Source organism: Geotrypetes seraphini, chromosome 3 (assembly GCF_902459505.1).
Source record: "Geotrypetes seraphini chromosome 3, aGeoSer1.1, whole genome shotgun sequence".
Classification (NCBI taxonomy): Eukaryota; Metazoa; Chordata; class Amphibia; order Gymnophiona; family Dermophiidae; genus Geotrypetes; species Geotrypetes seraphini.
The window spans coordinates 338,318,886-338,338,427 of record NC_047086.1 but is presented as its reverse complement, the minus strand read 5'-3'; the positions used below and the strand labels follow the sequence as shown (position 1 = coordinate 338,338,427).

At 45.4% G+C, this 19,542-nt stretch overlaps 1 protein-coding gene across 8 annotated transcripts in view; it reads right to left on the bottom strand.

Moving 5' to 3' along the window:
• Positions 1-19,296, bottom strand: part of EHBP1 (EH domain binding protein 1) — a 617,593-nt gene extending 598,297 nt beyond the window's left edge. For 4 of the 8 annotated variants that reach the window (XM_033936740.1, XM_033936741.1, XM_033936748.1 and 1 more), the window contains exons 1-2: positions 19,028-19,296; positions 17,864-18,189 (exon numbers count right to left, since the gene is read on the bottom strand). In XM_033936740.1, the coding sequence (XP_033792631.1) occupies positions 17,864-17,967 (104 nt within the window). In that variant the 5' untranslated portion in view covers positions 17,968-18,189; positions 19,028-19,296. The remainder of the gene's footprint in view (positions 1-17,863; positions 18,190-19,027) is intronic. The other 4 variants (XM_033936743.1, XM_033936742.1, XM_033936744.1 and 1 more) reach the window with 1 other exon arrangement.
• Positions 19,297-19,542: the final 246 nt, after the last annotated feature.

Below are 19,542 nucleotides of genomic sequence, written 5' to 3'. Positions count from 1 at the left end.
AATGCTAATGCATGCTAATGCATCCATAGGATGTAATGGATGCGTTAGCATTTAGCGCGTGCTAAGAACTAATGCCTTAGTAAAAGGACCCCTAAGGGCCTGTTTTACAAAGCCGCGCTAGCAGCTGCTGTGTGGTAACGGCCCCGAAGCCCATAGAGATTTAAAGGGCTTCGGAGCTGTTGCCACGCGGCAGCTGCTAGCGCGGCTTTGTAAAGCAGGCTCTAAGTCTTTTCTAAAAGATATTTTGTTTAACCATATCAATTGACATGGATGTTTAAGCAAATGTAAGAATACATATGCTATAATATTATTTTTTTTTGTTAAATAAAACTATTTAAATTGTTAAGGTAATGATTATTTTTTTCCTTTCAATAGAGTACAGGAGAAAAGTTGTCCAAATATGAATGCTTAATCTATTAAACTGGAGATAATTCACCTTGCAATAATTTCAAAATTATTTATCTATTCTAATAGTATAACCAACCAGTAATTTTTTTTATATAACTGAAAAACTAATCTGAAAATTATTTTTAAAAAATGAAACTTTATCTGGTTGTATATATTAAGATTATACCAGCAAGAATGAGTCTTGTTGTAGAAAACCATGATTTAAATCTCTGACTAGTGATTTAAACTGATTTGATTTAAATCAAATCCACCCTGCTTAAGATAATCAAATATGACCATCCCTAACTCCTTCTCCTCTTTCATGCACAGAAGTACTTCGCCCCTTGGATTTTTACAGCCCAAATGCAGGGGGCCCTGCAATTTTTAGCACTGAATCTTTGTTGCCAATTTCTGAACTATTCTTCAAGCTTCGCTAGATCTCTCCTCATGTTATCTACACCCTCTGGGATTTCGACCCTTTTAAAGGGTTTGGTATCATCCACAAAGAGGCAAGCTTTACCAAACAGCCCTTCTGCAATATCGCTTACAAGGATGTTAGAAAGACCCAGCCCAAGGACCGATCCCTGCGGCACACCACTGATAATATCCTTTAACTTGGAACGAACTCCATTTACGACTACCCTCTGTCTCCTTTCAGTTAACCAGTTTCTAATCCAGTCAGTGACTTTAGGGCCCATACCAAGGGCACTCAGTTTATTTATCAGTCACCTATGCTGAACTGTGTCAAAGTCTTTGCTAAAATCTAAGTACACCAGATCTAGCGCTAGTATATCCAACTAGCTCTGTCGTAGACACTTATACAACTGGAGGTACAATTTTATTCTGAAGATCCACCTCACATTATATTATTATTAAATTAGAGTTCTGATTGACACAAAAATAATTATAATTGATTTATTTATTTAAGTGCCACAAAAGTTCTCTCTTAGGGTGAATTTTGATATTGCCATGTTGATATATATATAGGCCACAAAAAAAAACCCAATAAAAATGCCAAAACTACTAATATAATAGAAAAACAAAAATTGGCAAAACATTACAAAATCCCCTCAAAGAACAAACATAAGCCGCTAACTGTCATAAATAATGGGACATATCAGTACGAGCCAAAAGTTGATTAATAATATATATATATATTAAAGGCCCCAGGCAGGACCAGCATCAAATTAGTAAGCCTAAATAAGTCCTGCCCCTTAAATCATATAGTCCCTGAAGGAAATTACGTGGTCAAAAATACCACTAAACAAACAATCTGTGTAAGTGCTGAGAGGGGAGGAAGGGACAAAAAACATATCAAAAACCCATCCCCTTGCAATAAATTCCAAATATTCTAATTGCTGGAAAATTATTAATATCCAAAATAAGCAATAATGTCCCAAAAAAACCTTATCTGAGTCACAGAGGGTTCCTGTCAGGGCTCAATAGAGCGCCATTTAGATAGAAACACAGAAACATGATGGCAGATAAAGGCCAAATGGCCCATCCAGTCTGCCCATCTGCAGTATCCACTATCTATTCCTCTCTCTAAGAGATCCCATGTGCCTATCCCAGGCTTTCTTGAATTCAGACACAGTCTCTATCTCCATCACCTCTTACGGGAGATTGTTCCACGCATCTACCACCCTTTCTGTAAAAAGCACATTCACTTACCGTAACAGGTGTTATCCAGGGAAAGCAGGCAGATATTCTCACATATGGGTGACATCATCCATGAAGCCCCGGTATGGAGAGCTGCTACAGCGCTCTTGCACCAAGAACTTTAGAAATTTCACAACTGACCGCACCGCACATGCGCGAGTGCTTTCCTGCCTGACGTAGGTGCGCAGCTCCTCAGTTCAGATAGCTATGACAGCTATGAAGCCAACCAGGGGAGGTGGGTGGGTTGTGAGAATATCTGTTTGCTGTCCCTGGATAACAACTGTTACTATGCTTTATCTTAGGACAAGCAGGCAGCATACTCTCACATGTGGGTGACCTCCAAGCTAACCAAAAAAGGGATGGTGGGAGAGTTGGCCATTAAGAAAATAAATTTTGTAATACTGCCTGGCCAAAACGGCCATCCGTTTTGGAAAATGATTCCAGACAGTAATGAGAGATGAAAGTATGAACCGAGGACCAAGTAGCAGCTTTGCATATTTTATCTATAGGAGTAGAACTTAGAAAAGCTAACAAAGCTGCTATGGATCTAACTTTGTGGGCTGTGACACGACCCTCCAGTTACATTCCAACATGAGCATAACAAAATGAGATGCAAGCAGCCAACCAGTTGGAAATTGTCTTCTTGGAAACAGGATGCCCCAACTTGTTAGGATTGAAAGAGAGAAGAAATTGTGAAGAACTGTGTGATTTAGTTCGTTGCAAATAGTAGGCCAATGATTGTTTACAGTCAGGTTTAGGTTTCAGGTTTATTTAAAAATTTGATATACCGCTTTATCAAAATTCAAAGGGGTTTTACATAATATAAAAACAAAAAATAAAAAGGGCATGAATTAAAAACAAATTACAATTAATATTACAAACAATCAAACGCATAGACAAACATTAACATACCGATACAAAATGGAGAAGGGTAGAAATACATTTGTATTATGAGAAAGAGAAGGAGAAGGATCAAAATAAAAGGGAGGGAACAGAAAATAGTCTGGTACTTTGTAAAATAGGTTAAAATGATTAAAAAATGGCAAGGAACAAGTTTCCATTGCCGTCCTTAAAAGGATTGTTATACTCCAAATGCGACTTTAAAAAGAAAGGCCTTGTATGAAGAGCTGATTCTCCACAGTGAGAATGAGGCTTGGGAAAAAATACTGGAAGGACATTCAATTGAGATGAAACTCAGTAACAACTTTAGGCAAAAACTTTGGATGAGTGCGGAGTACAACCCTGTCATGATAAAGCACTGTAAATGGTGGATCTGCTACTAAGGCTTGAAGTTCGCTGACTCTGCGAGCAGAGGTTAGAGAAATGAGGAAAACCACTTTCCAAGTGAGATACTTAAGATGAGTCATAGACATTGGTTCAAATGGAGGCATCATCAGTTTAGCAAGAACCACATTGAGATCCCAAACTACTGGAGGTGGTTCGAGAGGTAGTTTAATATTGAATAGTCCTTTCATAAATTTAGAAACCACAGGATGAGCAGAGAGAGGTTTTCCATCTAATGGTTGATGAAAAGCAGTAATTGCACTGAGATGGATTCTAATAGAAGTTGATTTGAATCCAGACTGAGATAAATGAAATAGATAATCCAAATCCGAAGACAAAGAGATAAATTGTGGTTCTTGATGATGAAGATTGCACCAAGCAAAAAAACGAGTCCATTTTTGAGTATAACATTACCTTGTGGTTGGTTTTCTGGAAGCATCCAAGATGTCTCTGACAGGTTGAGAAAACTGAAGGTCAGACAAGGTCATCCCGAGAGATACCATGCTGCCAGGTGCAAAGACTGCAGGTTGGGATGAAGACGAGAACCTTGACTCTGAGTAAGAAGAGAAGGAAAAATTGGTAGAAGTGGCTCCCTGCTGCTCAGTTGAAGGAGAAGGAAGAACCAAGGTTGTCTGGGCCACCAAGGAGCTATCAGAATCATGGAGGCAGATTTCTGTTTGAGTTTGACAAACGTATTGAGAATAAGTGGAAATGGAGTGAACGCAAAAAGAAACTTGTTCGTCCAGTCCAGGAGAAAAGCATCCGTCTCAAGGCAATGAGGAGATTATAGTCTTGAACAGAACTGGGGCAGTTTGTGGTTGTGGGGAGATGCAATAAGGTCTGAGGCATTCCCCATTGAGAAAAAAATTTGACGGAGAGCTGCAGAGTTCAGCGTCCATTCGTGAGGTTGGAGAATATGACTCAATTTGTCCGCCAGTGAATTTTTCTCTCCCTGAATGTAAACAACTTTCAGAAAAATGTTGTGAAGAATTGCCCAATTCCAGATCTTTTGGGTTTCCTGGCAAAGGAGAAGAGATCCTGTTCCTCCTTGCTTGTTCACATAGTATGTAGCTACTTGATTGTCTGTACGGGTGAGAATGGCCTGATCTTGAAGATGATGCTGAAAAGCTTTGAAAGCATTGAAGATTGCTCCGGGTTACAACAGATTTATGTGATGGCGACGATCTGCGATGGTCCAATGACCTTGAATACAGAGACCATCCAGGTGAGCTCCCCAGGCGTAGGTTGACGAATCTGTCGTGAGAACCTTCTGGTGAGGAGGCATTTGAAACAACAAACTTCTGGAAAGATTGGAAGAGAGCATCCACCACTTAAGAGATTGTCATAGAGAAGATGTTACTGTAATGTGCCGGGAAAGCGGATCGAGAGCTTGCGACCACTGAGAAGCCAGGGACCACTGGGGAATCTGTAGGTGAAGTATGGTAAAAGGAGTCATGTGAACGGCACAGGCCATGTGACCTAGGAGAACCATCATGTGCCTCGCTGAAATTGAAGTGAGAATGGACACCTGATGGCAAAGTTGCACCAAAGCATCTAGACCACACATGTCAAAAGCAAGGCCTGAGGGGCTGAATCCGGCCCGCCTGGCCATTTTATATAGCCCACACCTCTAAATGCCTGACTGTGCAGTCCCACTCCCAGCGGTGCTCCAAGCTCCTCACCACGCTGCCTCAGTATCTATTTGCAGGCAGGATCCAGTCCCACTGTAAAAGCTAGGTTGGAGCAGGGCGCTTCACAAGTGCCTGACCACGCCACAGGTGTCTGAGGGTGAGGAAGGATCTATACTTCTACTAAGACTAAGTATCTTAATAAAAAATTTGGCTAGCAACTTAGTCTGTGTTTTAGATTTCGGCCCCTTATGTGATTGAGTTTGACACCCCTGATCTAGACGTTGCTGAGGAAGGAACGCCCTGAGTTGAATAGTATCTAGGAGGGCTCTGATGAACTGAAGAGTCTGAGAATAGAGAGCTGCACAGGAATGGGGACGACGGGAATCCCGCGAGACCTGCGGGGATCCCGCGGGTTCCCCCTTCAGGTCATGGGGATCCCATGGAGACGCCACCTATGGGCGCAGGGATTCCGTGGGGACGCCCCCTAGGGTCACGGGGATCCTGTGGGGACGCCTCCTATGGTCGCGGGAATCCTGCTTGCAGATGAGGGCTGGGAGACAAACGCGGAACACAAAAGGGGGAAGGGAATGTGTTTTTGGACACAAAAGGCATGAACTTGGGAGAGAGGAAGGGAGGGAAAGAGATGGTTGTGTACACGGGGAATGGAAGAAAGGAGAATTTTTGGTCATAGGGAAGGAGTGAGGTACAGATGAGAGGGAGAAATATTGTGGTGGAAAGGGAATAGTGGGACAGATTGAAATAGATGTAAGAGGGAGGAATGTTGGACATAGTGGTGAAGGGAATGGAAGGAGAGATGTGGCATGGTGCTGGAGAGGGGTGATAGAAGGAGAAATGTTGGGCATGGGACTGGTGGGCAGGAGTGAAAGATGAGAAAGGGATAAATGCTGGACCATGGTAGGAGGAACCAATGGACAGCAACAGAAGAATTTACAGAAGATGGGAAAGCGGAAAAAAGAAACTGGGACCAACTTTATGGAAAAATAAGTCTCCAGACAACAAAGTTAAAAAATGGAATTTATTGACTAAAATATGTTAGCTTTGGGAAATGTATATAGCAGATGTCTTTGTATTGTGTTCAAAAGAAAAGGAAATGCATTTCTGTTTTTATTTCTACAGTGTTGAAGTACTTGCTGACCCTTGCTGTGACTGGTGGGGATCCCCAAGCACTGCCAGCAGAGGACCTCCTCTAGAGACGGCCAGAACTCCCCTCCACCAAGCACAGCAGTCGCTGGCAACATCCATGAGCCACTGGGGTGCCAGCATCTGTGACTCAGGGACGCTACTGCTGCCTGCCAAGCTTGGCAAAAGGGACCCCCGGCCAACTGCAAAAGAAGTCCTCAGCTGACAGCTTGGGGGTTCTCATCAGCTGAGTATTTATATGTTATATTTACATTAGAGGCTCTGGTAGAAACCCATTTGCAAAGTATGTATTCTTCCAAATTAATATTTCCAAATTAATAAAGTGTCTTTGCTTATTTGTAAATGGGTCTCTACCAGAGCCTTTAATTCAGTAGCATAATTAAATGAAATAACTATTTCTGAAGTTTATAGGAATGAATGGGGACGGAGGGGATTCCTTGCAGGGATAGGTGGGGACGGAGGGGATTCCTCGCGGGGACGGGTGGGGATGGAGGGGATTCCTTGCAGGGGACGGGTGGGGATGGGTGGGATTTTGGCGGGGACGGGTGGGATTTCTGTCCCTGCGCAACTCTCTATCTGAGAAGGCTGTAATTGAGATTTGGGGAAGTTGATTTCGAATCCCAAATTCTGTAGAAACAATATAGTCTGTTGTGTCACTACAGTAACCCCTTGAGAGGAAGGATCTTTGATGAGCCAATCGTCCAGATAGGGAAAAACTTGTAAACCATGGGTTCTCAAGGCTGCTGCCACCACCATGAGGAACTTGGTGAAAATGCTGGGAGATGACGCAAGGCCGAAAGGCAGAACCTTGTATTGGTAATGATGATTTCCCACCCGAAATCTGAGAAACTTGCGAGAGGCTGGGTGAATGGGAATATGAGTGTAAGCCTCCTTTAGATCCAGAGAGCATAATCAATCGTTTTGATCCAGTAAGGGGTAGAGGGATGCCAGAGACAGCATCTGAAGCTTCTCTTTGACAAGAAATTTGTTGAGAGCTCTAAGGTCCAATATCGAACAAAGGCCTCCCGTCTTCTTCGGAACAAGGAAATATCAGGAATAAAACCCCATGTTTTACTGGTCCAAAGGAACCTTCTCGATGGCATTGAGAATGAGCAGAGATTCGACTTCTTGGAGAAGAAGAGAGGACTGCAGCGGATTTGAAGGAAACTCTCTTGGAGGATGATCTGGAGGAATGTCGAGGAAATGAAGAGAATAACCTTCTCGAATGATATTGAGAACCCAGAGATCAGAGGTGATTAGTTGCCAACGAGCATGGTAGTATGTAAGGCGACTTCTAATGGGGAGAGGGAGAGGCAGAGTTATCTTGATTTAGATTATGCTCTCAACTATTCGGTCAAAAAAGGCTGATTCAACTTGGGAGCAGCAGAGGTCTGAGGCTTTTGAGGATGCTGTTGACGCTGCTTTTTCTGTTGTGGCCTAGAAAGAGGAGTAGACTTTGGTGTATTACGCCTCTGATATGAACAGATGGTTTGAAAGACTTGGAGGTAGAGGATTTTGATTTAGGCCTGAGCAGCGAGTTAAGACTTTTCATATTCTGAAAACTTTTTTAGTTGCATTTTGAATAGTGGCCCCAAAAAACTCATCTCCAAGGCAAGGAATGTTAGTTAAGCGATCTTGGAGGTTAATATCCATGTCTGCTATTCTTAGCCATGCAAGCCTCCTCAAAGCCACAGACATTGTAGAAACTCTAGAAGACAGCTCAAAGGCATCGTAAGCTGATTGCACTATATGAAGCCAGAGTTGAGTAAGAGTATGAAACATATGTTGAAACTCTGACTTTCGATGTAGTTAGGCATTTTTTTTTACCCAATACTTGAGATAACAGGGAAAATAAAAATTATAATTAATGACTCTATTTGCCAGCATGGAATTCTGGCATAAATGTCTCCCAAATCTGTCCAGAGTTCAACCTTCCCTGCCCGGAGGAACTGTGGCATAGAACTTAGAAGGAGCAGATTTTTTTTTAGACTAGATTCCATGACGAGAGATTGATGTGAAAGTTGAGGTTTATCAAAACCAGGAATGGGAATGATCTTGTATTGAGAATCCAGTTTCCTAGGAGCAGCTGGAACCGAATAAGGGGACTCCCAATTCTTATGAAGAGTTTCTTTCAGGATACCATGCAAAGGGAGTTTGAGAAGCTCCTTAGGAGGATGTTTATAATCCATGATTTCAATAAACTTCGCTGAATACTTGGAATCTGCCTCCAATTTTACAGCCATGTCTTCACTCAATTGTCTGATGAAACAAATAAATGAGACTGGCTCAAAAGGAGAAGGTTCTCTTTGAGAAGTAATATGAGAAAAACACTCTGCCTGAGAATCATAAGCCTCTGTTGAGGATGGAGATGCGCCTTGGTTTGAGTCCAGACGAAGATCTGAATCTACTGGGATGGAAGGACAATCGTACCCGACATTTGGCTCGGTGCCAGTCTGATGAAACAGGTGAAACAGACTTCTTACACTTATCTGGGCGTTTGGGAGAAATATGCTTGGATTTTGAAGAATGTTTTCCAGATTTGGAAGATCCAAGACGTGGAGACGAATGTCTGGAATGACTGGAACGAGTCTCAGAAGAATGAGTCTTCTTATGCTTTTGAGAAGGAGATTGATGTCTATTTTTTTATTTTAAAAATTTCTATACCGTTTTAAGCCAAAACGGTTTACAAAAGTGTTACATACATAAAATTTTGCAACAGATGAACACAAGTAATCGAATCCTTCGGAAGATCATTGAACAGGGAAAATCACTACTTAAAGAAATGCATTTACAAACAATTGTGTTTCTATAAGATCGATGCTTTATAGAAGGTGATCAGTACCTTGAAGAACAGTGGCGAGAAGCATGGCTCAATGACAATGATTGGTGCTGCGAATGATGCAGTACCGAGGAGGCAATACTGGTATCTACATCTCGCATGGAGCGACGCTCAGGTTGAACCGGTACCGGAGGAGCTGACATGGTGGTGACAAGCTGGAACATACCCCCAAACTACAACTGAAAGAGAGCATCAATCTTCTCTTTAAAAGCCTGCACCAATACCTGTGGCTTGGACGCCGATATCAATGGTGCCGCGGCTCGCTCCGGAGAGGATGACATCGATGAAGATGCACCCCTCCAAATTGAAACGAGCCGCATCAATGGTCTCTGCTTGGTCAGTACAACTAGAAGCGATAACTTAGTGGCCTGAGACCCCATCTGGGAAGCTGGTGACTTCTTAGCTGGCTTACCTGACGGAGCTATAGTCTGTGATACCGGCATGGAAGTGGGTACCTCGATCGATGGCAATGCCTTCGATGTCTTTGGCTTGGATGGTGTTGAAGGTACCTGCGATGTATCCATGGTACCAAAAATAAGTCTTTTGTAGAAGTCAGTTCTTAATGGAGTACTATCGCAAGGTCGAACAGCGCATACACAACACCACGCGATGGTCCGGGCCCAGGTACTGAATCACCACTTGTGTGGATCAGTTAAATAAATAGTGCACTGGTACCTACCGCACTTCTTGAAGCCAGTTAATGGGCAGGACATGGGAGGGAAAAGCCAAATCAAAACCCAAGACCTCAGCATAGCTAAACAGTAGCCCACTGACATAGTACACCCTAAATTAGAATAGTACAGACTCTGGAAAACAGAGTGAGCCTGGGCCAAAAATGGATGCCCCTGACAGGGACTGAAAAAGAACGGAATCCTGTGCAAACGAGTATGGCGAGGAGGCATCCCCTTCCCCCGGCCCGGCCCTGTAAGACAGACGCATAGCACCAGAAAACCAAGGCTAACCGGAGAATAACCACTGACAACTGACAGAAAGGTCACCGAAGCAGAGAGCGGCTGGCCTCAGGGGAAGAAATAGAGGAAAGAGAAACAGTTCCCCTCCCCCACCTAGCCAGACAAAGGACTGAAATTGAAGGTGGAGGCCAGACACAGGACAGACAAAGGAGGCAGGAGCTATTTTTCACCCCTAGGAAGGATCAAGGAAGTAATAACCGCTGGGTAGCAGAATGACTGGGCCCACGAAACCTCCCATCACCAAATAATATAACAACTTTGCCCCCTCAAATACCAAGCCCAGAGGACCTAGACCAGGGCTGAATGGAGCTAGCACCACATAGTGAGAGCTTAGGGAATTAGAGAATAAATGTGGTTACAGGTGGCACTAGAAGCCACTTATATATCTTTATGCCTAGAATCCTAGAGGAGGGCCATGGCACTTGAGAGAAATGGAATGTCAGGAAAGCTGTGAGCAGGGCTATGAAGCCGAAAAGGTAAGGCACTAAGAAGGAAGGCACTAGCACCAACGAGGTGACAGAGAGAACATAAGAATAGCCTTACTGTATCAGACCAATGGTCCATCTAGCCCAGTATCCAGTCTTCACAGAGACCAATCCAAGTCACAAGTACCTGGCAAAAACCCAAATAGTAGCAGCATTTCATGTCACTGATCCAGGGCAAGCAGTGGTTTCTCCCATGACTGTCTGAACAGCAGATTATGGACTTTTCCTCCAGGAACTTGCCCAACCCTTTTTTTAAACCAGCCACATTAAACACTCTTACCACATCCTCTGGCAACGCGTTCCAGGACTTAACTATTCTCTGAGTGAAAAAATATTTCCTCCTATAGATTTTAAAAGTATTACTCTGTAACTTCATCGAGTGTCCCCTAGTCTTTGTAATTTTTGACAAGAGTGAAAAATCGATCCACTCAAGATTTTGTAGACATCAATCATATCTCCCCTCAGCCGTCTCTTTTCCAAGCTGCAGAGCCCTAACCTCTTTAGTCTTTCCTCATACGAGAGGAGTTCCATCCCCTTTATCATCCTGGTCGCTTGTCTTTGAACCTTTTCTAGTGCCGCTATATCTTTTTTGAGATAAGGAGACCAGAACTGAACACAATCCTCATGGTGAGATTGCACCACTGAGCGATACAGAGGTATTATAACATTCTTAGTCTTGTTTACCATCCCTTTTCTAAAAATTCTAAGCATCTTGTTTGCTTTCTTGGCCGCCGCCATACATTGGGCAGAAGGTTTCAGCATATTGTCCACGATGACACCCAGATCTTTTTCTTGAGTGCTGGCCCCCAAGATGGACTCTAGCATCCAGTAACTATCCCTTTGTTTTACTAAGATGCACTATGCGTTTTAGCGCACGCTAACCTCTAACGTGTCCATAGACTAACATGCACGCATTAGCGTTTAGCGTTTGGTTAGCACGCACTAATATTTAGTACGTGCTAAAACACTTAGCACACCTTTGTAAAAGGAGCCCTATGATTCATGTTCCCAATGTGCATCACTTTGTATTTATCCACATTAAATTTCATTTGGACACCCAGTCTTCCAATTTCCTAAGGTCTTCCTGCAATTCTTCACAGTCCGTATGTATTATAACAACCTTGAACAGTTTAGTGTTATCTGCAAATTTAATCACCTCACTTGTCGTTCTAATTTCCAGATCTTTTATAAATAAGTTAAATAGCACCAGTCTCAGTTAAGATCCCTGTGACACACCACTATTTACCCTCCTCCACTGAGAAAGATGGCCCTTTGTTTTCTGTCTGATAACAGATTCTTAATCTACAATTCAACACTGCCTCCTATCCCTCAAACACGGACAGAATCCTCTGCTTCCCTCTCCGACGGGTTCCAAGGCTGCATGCAAAGCAGGGGAAAAGGAACTGCTTATGGGAGGGAACTTTATTTAAGCCTTCCGTACGTTGCTGTCAGGGCTGTGTCAGGACCCATATTCACATGTCCATCCGTTCTGTCTCCTGCACTCAGTGCCAAGAACCCGCCATATTGACAGCAGCCCAAGCAGCAGTGACAACTAAATTTACAAAGGAGACAGACATGGCCCTGATGATTGACGCTGGGAAAGAAGGGAAGGGAGGATGCCGACTAAAAGCCCCGCATTCAGGCCTCATCCTCCACTGGCACTACGAAGTCCCCAGCCCTGCCAAGGAAAGGCCTAGGACAGAGAACGCCAAAGTTAGATGACTTCCAGCCCAAACTCACACGGCCGCTCAAACTCATGGAAGCCATGAGAAGGCCACAGGTGTGGAGGGATGGGAGCCCCGCCAGTTCTCCCACAAGTTCAAAACCCCAGAAAAAAAGCAAGAAAATGAATCTTCAGCAAACACCCTGGTGGTGAAAGTGGAGTTTGGCCAATTGAGGTATTTACTGTGGTTATCTGGACACTGTTCTCATGAAATGCCTCCCATCTCAGCACTCCCTCTGGGTTTAACCACAACTTTTTGTTTGTTTGTTTTAAATATGAGGAGGGTGATAGGAATGCAGGACTAGTATATATAGCGGTCCAAGGGATAGAAAGGGAACTGGCACCACTACCGTATTTTCGCGGATATAACGCGCACCATTGTAAAACGCGCACAGGGGTATAGCGCGCAGAAATCACGATGATATGTACAAAAACTTTTCTATACCGCGCTCAGGCATATAACGCGCATGCTGCCCGACTCTCCTTTCGCCCGCCCTGACTTTCCGTGCGCTGTCCCGACTCTCCTTTCACCCCCCCTGACTTCCGTGCACTGTCCCCCCTTGAAGGTCTGTCCCCATCCTGAAAGCCTGATGCCCCCCCCCCCGACGTCCGATACATCCCCCCCCCCCCCCCGGCAGGACCACTCGCACCCTCACCCCGAAGGACCGCCGACTCCCCAACAATATCGGGCCAGGAGGGAGCCCAAACCCTCCTGGCCACGGCGACCCCCTAACCCCACCCCGCACTACATTACGGGCAGGAGGGATCCCAGGCCCTCCTGCCCTCGACGCAAACCCCCTCCCCCCAACGACCGCCCCCCCCCAAGAACCTCCGCCCGTCCCCCAGCCGACCCGCGACCCCCCTGGCCGACCCCCACGACACCCCCACCCGCCTTCCCCGTACCTTTGTGTAGTTGGGCCAGAAGGGAGCCCAAACCCTCCTGGCCACGGCGACCCCCTAACCCCACCCCGCACTACATTACGGGCAGGAGGGATCCCAGGCCCTCCTGCCCTCGACGCAAACCCCCCTCCCCCCCAGCCGACCCGCGACCCCCCTGGCCGACCCCCACGACCCCCCCACCCCCCTTCCCCGTACCTTTGGAAGTTGGCCGGACAGACGGGAGCCAAACCCGCCTGTCCGGCAGGCAGCCAACGAAGGAATGAGGCCGGATTGGCCCATCCATCCTAAAGCTCCGCCTACTGGTGGGGCCTAAGGCGCGTGGGCCAATCAGAATAGGCCCTGGAGCCTTAGGTCCCACCTGGGGGCGCGGCCTGAGGCACATGGTCGGGTTGGGCCCATGTGCCTCAGGCCGCGCCCCCAGGTGGGACCTAAGGCTCCAGGGCCTATTCTGATTGGCCCACGCGCCTTAGGCCCCACCAGTAGGCGGAGCTTTAGGACGGATGGGCCAATCCGGCCTCATTCCTTCGTTGGCTGCCTGCCGGACAGGCGGGTTTGGCTCCCGTCTGTCCGGCCAACTTCCAAAGGTACGGGGAAGGGGGGTGGGGGGGTCGTGGGGGTCGGCCAGGGGGGTCGCGGGTCAGCTGGGGGGGAGGGGGGTTTGCGTCGAGGGCAGGAGGGCCTGGGATCCCTCCTGCCCGTAATGTAGTGCGGGGTGGGGTTAGGGGGTCGCCGTGGCCAGGAGGGTTTGGGCTCCCTTCTGGCCCAACTACACAAAGGTACGGGGAAGGCGGGTGGGGGTGTCGTGGGGGTCGGCCAGGGGGGTCGCGGGTCGGCTGGGGGACGGGCGGAGGCTCTTGGGGGGGGGCGGTCGTTGGGGGGAGGGGGTTTGCGTCGAGGGCAGGAGGGCCTGGGATCCCTCCTGCCCGTAATGTAGTGCGGGGGGGGGTTAGGGGGTCGCCGTGGCCAGGAGGGTTTGGGCTCCCTCCTGGCCCGATATTGTTGGGGAGTCGGCGGTCCTTCGGGGTGAGGGTGCGAGTGGTCCTGCCGGGGGGGGATGTATCGGACGTCGGGGAGTCGGCCGGGCAAGAGGGCTTGGGCTCCCTCTTGCTCCGATCGTGGATGCGGGTGCGGGTGGGAGCGCGTGCGAGCGGTCGTTCGGGGTGGGGGTGCGAGCGGTCCTGCTGGGGGGGTGAATCGGGCGTCGGGCGGGGTGGGAACTATGTTAAAAAACTTTTGTATACCGCGCTCAGGCATATAACGCGCGAGGGGTATGCGCGGTACGTAAAATCACGTATAACGCGCGCGTTATATCCGCGAAAATACGGTAATTATGCCCTTGAACAGGCATCCAGATAGCCTAATTCCCATGCTCAACTGAGACAGCAAAGCCGCAATAGGAGCCAAGCTAGGCTGGTCTGAGCAACCATTTCCAGTCCATGCTGAGCAAGAGATAAAACCAGGAGCAGGGAAGACCATCCATCTGCCTGTGGAGATAGAGAATACTGAAGTACCAGTGAGCAGAACATCTTATATATGGCAGATCTCGAATTTGTGCTCTCTGTCTCTGCCTGCTAGTAGGCAGACACAATCCACTCGTCTAGTTTCATCTGCTGCTGATGACAAGGAATGTATCAAATTAGTCCAATGAAAAGGTATCATCTTACTTTGTTTTGTGTTTTATTTTATTAACTTTTAAACTGGACTAAAAGTGCTATGACACTACTTCACCAAAAATTAAAAATAGCATTATTTTGTCTACCTTTGTTGTCTGGCCATTTAATTTTTTTAATTGTGTAAGTTCCAGTCTCCGACTACTGCTTTCCTGTCATCTCTTAGCTCTCTTTCCAGGGTCTCCTATTCAATTTCTCTTTCCTCCTATCTTGGAACTTCCAAAACTACATTACTCCCTGACCATGATTTTTTTCTTTCAGGCTTTTTCTATTATTTTTTTTCTCTCTGTCCATTCAGATTTCATTCATTCTTACTATATAGTCTTCAATCTCCCTTTTTTTCTACTACATTCACCAATTAACACATTTTACCTACATCCTGGCCGTACAATTCCACTTCTTATTCCCATATCTTTCATTTACTCTGCTGTTTCTCCCTTTACCATCAAACATCTTCTTTGTCTCTCTGTCCCCCTGCAGCATTACCCCATCTCTCTCTTCTCCCCCATACAGCATTACCCTATGTCTGTGTGTGGGTATTTTCCCCCCCATCTTGCATTACCCCATGTCTGTCTATCTTTCCTCTTCCCATCTCCCCATCCAGCATTACCCTATATCTGTCTCTCTTTCCTCTCCCCATCTCCCTATCCAGGATTATCTCATGTCTGTCTCTCTCCCCAACTAGCATTATCTCAGGTCTGTCTCTCTTTCCTCTCCCTAAATCCCCATCCAGCACTACCCCATGTCTGTCTCTCTTTCCTCTCCCCATCCACCATCCAGTATTACCCCATATCTGTCTCGCTTTCCTCTCCCTATCTACATTATCCCATTCATTCTCTCTATCTCTTATCAAGGTTCTATTCGGTCTAGCCCCCAACATAACCGACCTATTCTCCTTTTCAACCAATAGACATACAAGAAGCTCAAACTTGAATTTTGTTTCCCCCCCCCCCCCCCGGTTAGAGGATGTAAATTCAAAATTCATCACCAACACCTTCTCTCCTATCAAGCAGCATTATGGGGCAACGATCTGAAACAACTACTTATGCTTGCCAATACATATAGGGAATTTAGGAGACAAATGAAAACATACCTGTTCTTAAAGTACATAGGAAACTGATTCACACAATCTCTCTCTCAATACCAGCCCTCTAGAACTGCTAAACAATAGATATTAACTATGTCAATTCTATTCAATTTGTAACATTTTTCTATAATCATTGTAAACCGCATAGAACTTCACGGTCCTGCGGTATATAAACCATTATTATTATTATTATCTCCCATTCAGCATTACCCCATGTATGTGTGGTTTTCTCACTCTCGTCTCCTCATCTAGCATTACCCCATATCTCTACCCCATCCAGCATTACTCTGTTCTCTTTCTGTCTCTTCTCTTTCATCCAGCATTACCTTATCTCTCTCCCTTCTGCCCCATCCAGCATTATCCATTCTTTCTATCTCTTTTCTCCTCTTCAAGCATTACCATATCTCTCTCGCTCTCATTACATCTCTCTTTCTCTGCTTCCCCCTCCAAATCAATCATCATCTGCTTTCTCTTCTCCCCAACTTCTCTTCCATTCACCCTTATAAGTACAGGCCCGAAGAAGTCAGCAGTAAAAGCAATTGATGCAAAGTTATGTGGGACCAGTTTCCTCCATCTGCCATCATTAGCTCTGCCGTCACACCCCCTCTCATGTAAACTTTCTACAATGGAAGGGTGTGATAAGCAAAGCCAACAGCAGAGCACAGAAGAAACTGGTCCCATGTGTCTTTGCACTGCTTTTACTGCTGCCACAGCAGCAATACTGCCAACCTGGGAAGACAATGATGCCAGCAGGAGAGAAAGAAAAGTGACAGTTGGGGCTGGGGAGTCTAAGCTTCTAATACTGGGCACCTAGAACTGCCCCATTAAGTATTTCGGTCTAGGGATGCCACTGTCATGGAGATGGGCCTATTAATGCAAACCAGATCCATGTTATGATGCCTTACATTAAATTTCATGGCCTCCAAAACTGATTCCTTGTGTCTCAACAAATCAAACATATCAATCTCAATTGCCAACGAAAACATGATATGTTCATCAGCACAAACTGACAACTTTATAATCAACATCTTGACCTTTCCTTTTTCAAAGCATGAATCATCTACTTATAAGAAACCATTATATCTATCCAAGGATAACTAGGCCAGTAACAAATACAGTAAAACCTTGGTTTGCGAACATAATTTGTTCCAGAAGTATGCTTGTAATCCAAAGCACTTGTATATCAAAGCAAATTTCCCCATAGGAAATAATGGAAACTCAGACAATTCGTTCCACAACTGAAAAACTTTAATACAAAATACTGTATGCTGTGAGCACCTGAGCTATGGGTAAACTGGGTGTGACGCTTCTATTACATTCAGCCACGCTCGACTTAAGATGTATGTATGTAGTGCGTGCTTGAACTGCGGGTAAATTGTGCGTGACACTTTTATTATGTTCAGCTTTTATTATGTTCAGCCATGCTCAGCGTAAGATGTGTGCGCTTTAACTGTGGGTTTTGATGATGTGATGCATATATACGTGCTCGTACTGCAAGATATCACTTGTTTATAGTTAAAATTTCATAAAATGTTTTGTTCGTCTTGCAAAACACTCGCATACCAACCTCCTCTTCTATTAAACTGCACTAGCAATTTTTAGCGCAGTGAACCGCGCTGAATGGCCCGCGCTGCTCCCGCTCATACAGTTCCTATGAGCATCAGGAGCAGTGCGAGCCATTCAGCATGGCTCTCTGCGCTAAAAACTGCTAGCGCAGTTTAATAGAAGAGGGGGCAAGTTACTCACTATCCAAGATTGACTGTATTTACAATTATCTGATTAATCCGATGGATCAGATTTGCACTATTCTAACACAACATATTTTAAGTTTGGGGAGAACGCATATTTCAAGAATGCACAAAGATCTGAAATACTTTACCACTATCATAGCCAAAACAATAACACTGAGAATACTGGTAAGGAGTGTTAATAATAAAATTCTCAGGCAGGAAAATCCCACTCAGGGGCTGGCACAGTACCTCAGCTAAAGAGGATATGTAGCAGAGCTTTACTAATTCACACACACAAAAAAAAAACCAAATTGCAACAAGATAGCCAGTACTTACCATTTCTTGGTGCATTCTACCATCAGCTCCTGATAGGAAGCCACGAACTGGAACTTAGATGCATGTTTGCCTACACGCTGCAGCCTCTTCCAAACTGAAGCCATGATTCCAACAATTAAGCAACTCCTGGCACATCAAGAAGTAAGGTCAGATTTTTCAGCACAAATTTATGCAGAAGAACCTAACTTTCAAACGAAGCAATGTGCACGGATGCTTGTTTTCTTTCCGTGCAACAGAGAAAGAGAAAAATTCCAAGTTGGAAGGCTGGACGGTTGCATGCATGGCTAAGAGAAAAGAAGTTCCTTCAGGTAGTCATTCTTCTTGGGCTAAATAAAGTAAAAAGATAAAACCAAAAGAGAGGGGAAAACTGGCATTAATATTTTACATGATGCTGTAACGGAGAATAAACAGCCAAAGGTTTTCATAAGCCCTGAAGTCTACAAAACCCAAACCAAAACGTACACAAAAGCCATTTGCAACACAAATTCATGGATTAAATAAAAATGCACTGTATTTTAAAATATGGACAAGATGAACAACAATATCAATAACTAAAAGATACTGTCATCCCCAAAGCGTTAAAAGATAGCCTCAACAAGCAAAAGGGGCAGGGCAGAAAAGTAATCAGATGCGGCGAGAAGCGGTTTATCTTAGCATTCAGGGAAAAATGTCCACAGCTTGATTTTGTTTTAATCTTTTGGGAGGCAAACAAGAAACGCAAGAACAGAACTCGTTCTCCTCCCAAGGAAGGAAATCCCCAATAAGGGAGTTGCCCCTCTTTAATAAAACTATCAAGAACTTAAAAATTCACCTCCTTTAAGTCTCTCCCTCACAAGAAACTGTAACTTATACAAATCGTTGGGTGACTAACGGGCAAGGCCGTTTTGTCATCAAGATAAAATGGGGAGCAGATTTTACTGTGTGCATGACAGCAGGAAGGATAGAGAATGTCAGTGTGGGAAAGCATTGATTGGAGGAACCCGACATAAACCGGCACCGGGAAGCGAGTGCCATGCAAGAAGTGGCGGAGGTCGCTCGCATCTCTACGGCAGCCTTCCACACCCTCTCCCCACAGCCGCAGAGCCTGGCATCACGTCACAGATATAACATAAAAACAAACAAAAAAAAACCCCTACATTTCGGAGCGCCGCCCGTCCTGCTTACCTCACGCACGCAGAGCTATGGCAAGAACTGCTTCCTCACCGCCAGCACTGGAAAGCAACCCTCCATGACTTCAGCCAAAGGAAAGCATGCCGCTAGCTCCTCTGTAACACAAGACTACAAACCAAACAACCGCCCCGCACTGGAAGAGACTGCAAGTAGACTGACGTGCAGCTGAGAAAAACAACAACAACAAAAAAAAAACCTTCATCGGCAACACAGCACTACCACCATCTTTCAACATCAGACCCAAGCCCCAACCCTGCTGACCACCAGCACCCGCCTACTTTGGTTAGCCATTTCCATCGAAACTCGGCCTCTAGGTTGCCGCCCCGCTTCTTCCAAAGAGGATTGATTGGTTGGTTGAACCGTCCATTGCCAAAGCCTCAGGTGAGCGGATGGTCTTAAAACTGGAGGCGGAGCTTAGGGCTTACTTTAAGGAAGTTTGATTGAGGAGAAGACGTAAACTCGGAACTAGGCAGGCTCCGCCGTCCGTTGAAGTGGTGATTGGCTGCCTC